The 9196-nt window shown below is 35.2% G+C and overlaps 1 protein-coding gene across 1 annotated transcript; it reads left to right on the top strand.

Moving 5' to 3' along the window:
- Positions 1-7556: 7556 nt before the first annotated feature.
- Positions 7557-8552, top strand: LOC139006403 (olfactory receptor 6C2-like). The gene has a single exon (XM_070408790.1). It carries the CDS (start codon positions 7557-7559, stop codon positions 8550-8552), a length of 996 nt encoding a protein of 331 aa, XP_070264891.1.
- The last annotated feature ends 644 nt before the right edge of the window (positions 8553-9196 follow it).

Here is a 9196-nt window from a genome sequence, read left to right as displayed (position 1 = left end):
GTATTTTAATATCCCTTTACTTGCCTAAATTTTGCTGTCTTGTTGACTCAAAACTCAAGCAAGGACTAAGTGTGAAATTCCTTCAGACCCCACAATGCCAATAGTGACACAGAGACCTATACATGGTGTGTACATAATGCGGTATTATACATTGGAGGCAAAATGTGGCAATACACTTCAAAGTTCTCATATGTAAGAGGGTTTTACAACAGAAATTCCTCTTCTGATCATTTAAACAGAAAAAATCAATGGTGTTTATTAAAAAATGAGATTTTTAATATATGAATTTCAATAATGAAATATGGGAACATTCTTAGATAATGGCTTGCACATAAAAAGAGTATAATACAGAAAAATTATGATATAAACTATATTTTTACCCTGGTAAAGTATGTATGGTTGTCGGATTAGAAATTGTGTCTATACTACTTTCAAGATTTTTTTTTCATAGGAAATGCAGACAAAGCAATTTTTTTGTCTTTTCTTAACACTTCGTTTTCTATGGGTTGAAGAGTAGACAGAAATCTTTTCATCATACAATTATTGTTCTGCACTTGGAATGTGTCTCTTAAAATTGTTGCATCTTATTGTCTCCAAGGACACTATTCCCACTGCTCCCTGTAGGTATTTTGCCAAAATTCAGTGCATATTAAAATCATTAGTCATGTTTGAACTTGGTCACAAAGGCCCTTTACTTATCCACACAGAGGGCCCCTATACATCCATAAGAGTCTGAGATTATAAAAGTCACCTTAATCATCCTTCACTGTGTAAAAATCTTTTCCCAGAGAAATCAGAAGTCATCTCTTATAAAATCTTCTTTAAAATATACATTATATTTCTCAGACATTTAAAATACATGACTTTTTATTTTTGCTTTCCAATATAAGAAATTGTTCCCTTGTTTAAAGTGAAATAGAATCTTTAGTGAGAAGCTTTGGGCACTTTCTACTAGAAAACAATTATCCATAAATGTGTACCTTGTCATGAGAGGAGCATTTAGACACGTTAACTGACCCCACTTATACTTTCAGTTTGACCTTCAGAACTACCAGGATTACACAGTCAACTGAAACCAGGATTACCTTCTAAGAGAGTAAGTACGTTCTTGTTTGGCACTTTCAGTTTCTTTTATCATTCAAAGTTCTAGCTCCTTAGCCCTGAAAAATATGAATAATCTGCTTAAATATCAGAGATGGCAATATTGGGTGTCTCTGAAAAATGGAATAGTTATTTCTAATGTTAATTTGTATTATAAAAAAGAAATCTGAAGGGATTATACTTATTTCAAATATTTATTACATGCATCACTACAGAGAGGTCAGTACCTGCTCACTCTTTATCCTTAACATCTGTAGCACTACCTGTAATATAGATTCTCAATAAATACCTTCTGAATGAATGTATGGGTGTGCATAACAATATTATATACATTATTTTCAGAAATGTTGTTTTTAGAATTCAATGAGCTTATTATAATTTCAAATATTCCTTTAAATATATTAAATAGAAAATTCACCTGAATGAAAGTGGTTTACCAGAACATTCACTTAAATTTTTGTATCACAGAACCAAAATTGAATTTGGTCACGAAGGGTCCTTTACTTATCCACACAGAGGTCCCCTGTACATCCTTAAGAGCCTGAGATAATAAAAGTCATCTTAATCTTCCTTCACTGTGTAAAAATTTTTCCCAGAAAAATCAGAACTCATCTTTCAAAATCTTCTAAAAAAACAACCTTATATTTCAGTGATTTGGTGTCACTTAAATTTTGGTATTGGTGATTGGTAAAGGATGTGAGTATAAGAATGTGGAACAATGCTCTGAGTTAACATGCCACAGTGAAGTACTGAGAGCTTAAGAATTTTCTCAGTTTGGTTCAAAAAGTCAATTCCTACATGACCCTATCTAAAAAGGTACCTGATTAGCAGCTAATTATTTCTCCCCCTCAGCTTAGGTTAGTGCTCCTTTTCTGCAGAGATGCCTGTCAACCATAGGTAATTTTCTGTCTCTAGCACTCTAATGCTGATATTTGTTACTGCCTTGATTGAAACAACTTGCCTCAATTCACCAGACCTTAGGAAAACACACCTGTAGCTTTCTTGTGGGGTAGAGATTGCTAGAAATAAGGAAAGCCATTAATATACCAAACTAATTAAATTTCTCATGGAAAATTCTTTTCCCTTTGAAATGCAGAGAAAACCAAACACATAGAATATTTACATCTATTTACAAATGGAAATAGCTGCCCATGTAATTAAGTGTTAATGGGGGTTGAGGAAGAAATGTGAAGTACCTACTGCCTCATGTTCAAAACTGCAGTCTCTAAACTCTGCCCTTAGCATTTCTTCACAGGACAATGAACAGGTTATAAGAGGCACCAAAATTCACAAGCTTTATAAAGAATGCAGGAACTGTCCTAGTCATTGTTGCTCAGCGGTTAGAGTGAAGGGCCTGGGATTTGATTCCTGGTGAAGGGGTGGTATCTGGGTAGCAGGTTCATCCGAGGCCTGAGACAGGGCACCTGCCAGAGGCAACCAATGCATGTGTCTGTCTCACTCACTTCCTATTTCTCCCTCACTTCCACTCTCTCTACAAATCAATGGAAAAAATTATTCTATGATGAGGATTAACAAACTAACAAAAGGATGCAGAAAAAAACAATAGTGTAGTGGTCACTGATTAGTGCCCTCACCCATTAGCATAAGTATTACAGCAGGTGATGGGATGGGAGGGAGGAGGAGGAAGTGAAAGGAGACAAAGCTTTAACTTACTATCTGCCAGCCAGTTGGTAAACAATAGGAATCAACAATCACAATGATTCCATGAACTATATATTATGGAGGAAACTGAACCCAAAGAGAAAAAGAGAAATGAAAACTCCAGTCTTATTCCAGAGACTAAAATAACTTTAAAATACATGTTAAAGAAAATATGGCAAATATGATAGTCATTCTTTCTTTATTTCCACAAACTTTTAAGGAACTCTTACTATGCCTCCTTGAGATAAGCTTGCTGCTTGGGACAAAACAATGTCAAAATAAGATTTGTTTACACAGTTTGACAATTTAATCACCAGAGAATAATACATAATAATCATAGGCTACAATGGGAATAGTAAGAAGAAAAGATACATCTATCCTAAACAGTTATAGATAGATTCCTGGTGGAATTAATGCCAAAACCATAACTTAAAATAGGGATAGAGCAGTTAGAGACTACAAGTGTAGAGATCTTTAAAAACAAAAGAACCAGCATCTGAGAATCTCCACAGGTAATTTTAAGCATCGCCTTTAATGGAAACCGCTAGTAGATAAATCTAGGGAAGCAAATTGAATCAGGATAGATGACACCAGCAGCCCGAATCTATAGGGCATGCTCTTAATCACTATGATATACTGTCTCTTGCTGGTAGCAAATTCAAGTACCCTAGTAGGAAAAAACAAGAAATGAGGAAAATATTGTGGACTGATAGAAGAAATATTAGAAAGCTCTTCGTATGCTAACTAAGAAGCTTAAGTTTTATAATGAGGGCAAAAAAGAGTGATTGAAAGTATTAAAATTAATGTTTCAATTGCAAAACTCCATTTCACTCTAAAAAAATAAATATTTTTCAATAACATAATATCAGTCTTCCCTTCCTACCAAACGCCACCACCTCACTCTAGTGCAGTGGTTCTCAACCTTGGCTGCACATTAGAACCAGCATGGAATCTTCTTAAAATCCTAATGTGCAGCCAAGGTTGAGAACAACTGCTCTAGTGGATCATCCTCATGTATTTGAGCTGCCTCCCTCAACCCAGGTTCAGGTGGTACTGGAACAATTACATCATTTCAATGTGATAAGAAGTACAGATGTCAGAATCCATCCTCTGTTCTGGTCCTCAAACACCTATTCATGTGCATCACAGCCTTGGATCTTTAGTTTCCCTTGCCCATATTACCCTTAAGATCTAGTAGTCCTCTGTATAAGTTATAAGACACCGATAGCATTTCTGTGGCAAATTGCAGTGCAGGAAATTTTGTCAAATATCTAATGTTTGTCTTTAGGTTAATGTCACACTAGACAAGAGAACACCCTTTTGTAATTCTATTCCAACCTGTAGAATGGGAAGATGGTGTGACGTTCTAACGTTTTTTTAGCTGTGCTCAAGGAGCAACTTAATTATTGTTCCCCTTAGATCTCTACAAGGAAAAGAAATTGCAGAAATTTATCTCATTTTTCTATCTGTCTGCTATTCTGGCTCCATGTTCGTGGAAGATAGTAAAGGTCCTCTGTGAACGCACATCCATTTGCTACTAGGGTGCAAGGTCTGGAAAATGGGCTGGTGCACAAATGAATATACTACACAAGAAATATAAATTTAGAAGGCACAGGGGAGCCAGGCAGAGACCTTTCTTTAGCGGAGAGGCTCTCTGAAACCTGGGACCCAGCAACTTATATTTACTTAAATACACATTTGCCCTTTAAGAATGCAAACAAGCATATCAATGGTAAAGGTTTGGTAAAGAATAAAAGGATTATCAGATTAGGAGATTGTCTTCAGCCATTTGCCCAACAGTGGGGTAATATATTAGGCTGAATTTCAGCCCTGTTGAATATCAAAGTCCATTAACCTTCCAGAGGACTTCTCACATAATTATGATAACTACTGTTGGTCTTTGCCTCCAGCAGTCACCAAACATGGAGAACTCATTCAGAACCACTAAATCATCTAACCTATTCCTCAACTTTCTTATCCTCTGATAAAGTATTTTTATAAATTCTCTAAGGATGAGAAATTTTGTTCTTACTCATTACTCTGAATAAAACATTTATTGCCTGGAATATTTCATTAACCTAAATGCTTGATGCATTTCAAACTCAAACCCATTAATGCATTCCCTTTTCTCCTCTCTCCAACTCCTACTTAAAGCCAAAATTAACTAACTTCCATTTAACTGAGAAGTAGATCAAGAGTTTCAGAGAAATACATAGTATGGGGTAAATGTCAATGCAAAAATATTGTCCACAACACATAGGGGAGAATTAATCACATCTGGGCTTTAGAAAAATGATTCTGATTGCATTAATTTTAAAATACTGAATGGGAAAAGCAAAGATATATGTGAATCATATGTTAACATGTTTCTGTAATATTTCAGCTATAAGATAAAGACACCACAAGTAAAAGTAGTGTTGTGAGTGAGAGAATAAAAGGAACAAATTAAAAAGATAACAGAAATGGCAAGACATGCCAACAACTGAAAATGGGAGTAAAAAAAAAAGAACAATAAACAATGTTTTTAAATGAGACTTACTCTTGACAGGGAAGGAAACACAGTCATGAGTGCCACAATAAAAATCTTGAAATATGCACATCTAGAGGACTCTCAAAAGGAAATCATAAGATAACAACATAAGACCACCCAATACTGAATAGTAATGAGTAGTCACCTAATTCCAGATGCAGCTGTACATATTTTATCTATATTATCTAAATTTTTCATAATAACCCTAAGATGTACATATTATTTTATCTGAAGTTTACACACATATACACACAAATAAAAGACGCTAGATAGAGAAATTAACCAAATTGCTCAAGGACTCTCAGATAGAAAAAAAGGAAAAGGGTAAGATCAAACCATCGAAGTCCGATCTAGATGTCTAAGAATAAGTTGAAGTCAGAATACTGTAACATTTTCCTGCAGATGTAAATGTAGGGATCATCAGCCTACTTGAAATCACCCTGTTTATTAGAACTTCCTAGAGAGAGGGCAGAGTAAAAGAGATATTGCCTAGAAAAAATATTTCAGGTGCACCAACAAATTAGCAAAGGAAAAGGAGCTATGAAGGAGAATGGGAAAAAATAGACAAAATGATAGGATGAAATTCAGGATAATGTGAGATGGTAGAAAGTAAGCTGTAAAGACTTTCATAAGTTCACGGTTTACTATATGCAGAAGAGAACTTGAGTTAAATCAAGTCTGAAGTTTGTTTAATGATTGAAACAAGAGGGAGGCTAGTGGTGATGTTGGCTAGAGTAGTTTAAATGATGCAAATACCTCATGAGTTTATGAATAAATGGTTAATATGAAAGAGAAGACAATTATCAAGGAGGTAAAATATAGGTGAGAATGTTGTAGTATGTTTGAGAAATTGCTAAACCTTGTTAAACCTTATATTGCTAAATGATATTTATAGTGGGTGGTAGTGTGTATTTCAAGCTGAAATAGGCTGACCCAAAACATTAAAAAATCAAGATATTGCTCTTCAGCTCTATGAATATACTTCAAATGTTCCCTTATTTGTGTGTCACAAATTTCGAAGTAAATATATACAACAAGGAGTGAAAATATGTCATTGTCAAATGTGTTTAGAAAGAAATAATGTAAAAACATCAATAAGAAAAAAATCAGTATCAAAGCTCTGGTCTTAACTATAATGCTTTGATAGGAAAAGGGGTCTCAAAGTCTAGAGAAAAACGAACCCATAGATGTACCGCAGTTTTTTAATCCTCTCATTTGCTGATGGGCATTTAGGCTGTTTCAAAATCTTAGCTATTGTAAATAATGCTGCTATGAACATAAAGGTGCATATATTCATTCTTATTGGTGCTTCTGATTTCTAAGGATATATTTCTAGAAGTGGGATTACTGGGTCAAATGGGAGTTCCATATTCAATTTTTTGACGAAAAAAAGCAGATAGTAAAAGAGCATTAAGGTTTTCACTGTCAAAGGAATTTAGAAGGAAATTAATTAACCAGAGAATATAATTCCAGATTTCTGCTTGTAAGCTGGGGGAAATTTTCTTTTTGGCACTAGGATATCATAAAAAGCATAGAAATGTATAACAGATAGTCTAACAGTAGAAGTAAAATATAGCCAAGGGTAATATTAATGATATAAAATACATATATTTGAAATAAATTTCCTTTGAGGAAAACCTCAAAAAGATTGGATTGTAACACAATTAAATGAATCTTTAAGAGCATACATCCAATAAAAATATTCTAAACACACCTCAGAGAAACTCCACTGGATAAGTTGAAACAGAATAAACTATGTGATAAGCATTCATTGTCAGTTTAATTGCTAATACACATGTAGATTTTAATATAAAGATTTTCTTAGCAAAGGCCATTGTTAGTTTTTATCTGGGACTTTTCTGCTAGAAGCATTTCTGGTGTTAGGAAGTAGGGAAAAGTCAGAATAGTAGATCCAAAGCAACTTCTAGGAAGTAGGGGGAAGTAAGAATAGTAGACCCAAAAGCAATTTTTAGAACTTACTTTCATTGATGTTTATAATATAATATGTCAAACCGACTCCAATTACAGTTAAATTGTAATTAGAAGCAGCAGAGTAAATATGTGATTTAAATATGAACAGTCAGTTTATGTGACACAAACAGGTAATCAAACATTGGCATGTATGATATGCTCATTTCCCCACTGAGCTAGGAATCACTCTCTGATTTACTTCTCTTGAGGTTAGAAGATGACCTGGACTCTGGAGTTCCTCATATAAAGTCTTATTATTTGAAGCAGAATGTGCAAAAGACAGTAATCAAGGATGAAAAACCAAACTACACTAACAACCTTCATCTTGCTGGGACTGACCGATGACACTCCACTGAAAATATTGTTGTTTATCTTTCTATTTCTTTCCTACATGTTGAGTATATCTGGAAACCTAACCATCATCACCCTCACTCTGATAGATTCCCACCTAAAAACACCGATGTATCTGTTCCTTCAAAATTTCTCCTTCTTAGAAATGTCTTTCACAACTGCCTGTGTTCCCAGATTCCTATATAGCATACTATCTGGGGACAAGTCCATTACCTATAATGCTTGTGCCAGTCAACTCTTGTTTACAGACTTCTTTGGAGTAACGGAATTTTTTCTTCTGGCTGCCATGTCCTATGATCGCTACGTGGCCATCTGCAAACCCCTGCATTACACCACCATCATGAACAGCAGAGTCTGCAAGAACATCATTTTCTCCTGTTGGGTAGCAACACTGATGATCCTTCTCCCTCCAATGAGTCTGGGTTTGGGCCTGGAATTCTGCGATTCGAACGTCATTGATCATTTTTGCTGTGATGCATCTCCTATCCTGAAGATCTCTTGTTCAGACACCTGGTTGATAGAACAGATGGTTATCATGTGTGCCGTGTTGACATTCATCATGACCCTCATATGTGTGGTTCTTTCCTACATTTATATTATCAGGACTATTCTAAGGTTTCCCACTGCCCAGCAAAGGAAAAAGGCCTTTTCCACGTGTTCTTCCCACATGATTGTGGTTTCCATTACTTATGGAAGCTGCATCTTCATGTATATCAAACCTTCAGCCAAGGATGAGGTAGCTATAAATAAAGGGACTTCACTCCTTGTTACCTCCATTTCACCCATGTTGAACCCCTTTATTTACACCCTGAGAAACAAGCAAGTGAAACAAGCTTTCCATGACTCAATTAAAAAAATTGCATTTCTCTTAAAGATGCAGAGGAAAAAGGAGTCAGTGAATCCAATAAAAGAAAGGATAAATAGACAGAAAACCTGAAGCTTCTAATATTATTTGTCTCTGCATGACTTACTCTAGTCATATCGACATTCTCGCTTTGTTGTTAGACTTGTTTACTGTGAATCCTGACTATTCAATTTTTACTCCCCATTCAAACTAAATACTGAGGTATTTATGCTTACTATTTGGCAGAAATTTCTGTTTTTGCCAAACATTTTGGTTGCTATCCCTGGAAACACTGTAGAACACATTTTTCTGCTATATTTGTACATTGTAAGATGTGACTAGCCTATATTATAGTTAACAGAATGGGTGTGAAAGTGATGTGCACTTTTTCTAGACCTGCGCTATGCAAATATTCAATAGTTAATCCACCATACCTGTTCCCCACCTACTGGCCAGATGTCCACATTTCAATTCCTTTGTAATCTTCATGTCGATAATGAATGAGCTTGATCTTCTATCTCTGGTATAGTCTTTACCCAAAGAACAGGCTATCACAGCAAGCTCAATAAAGCTTCTTCTCTACTTCAACTCCAGTCAGTTGTCATCTGATTTAACAGGTAAAGTTTCACATAACTATTCCTGCCACTTACTAAGGGAGCAATGCTCAGAGTTAGTTCTAATTTGGCTACATGAGTACAATTACCACCCATCCTCAAATATTGTTAGAAATAATTTCT

This window comes from Myotis yumanensis, unplaced genomic scaffold (assembly GCF_028538775.1).
Source record: "Myotis yumanensis isolate MYYU_CA2020_CCGP unplaced genomic scaffold, mMyoYum1.0.hap1 SCAF_3, whole genome shotgun sequence".
NCBI classification, from domain to species: Eukaryota; Metazoa; Chordata; class Mammalia; order Chiroptera; family Vespertilionidae; genus Myotis; species Myotis yumanensis.
Note: the sequence above shows the minus strand (reverse complement) of the source record. Positions and strands in the feature narration are given on the sequence as shown.

Excerpts from the sequence above, each read along its gene's own strand:
- LOC139006403 (XM_070408790.1), top strand. The coding sequence starts at position 7,557 with ATGAAAAACCAAACTACACTAACAACCTTCATCTTGCTGGGACTGACC.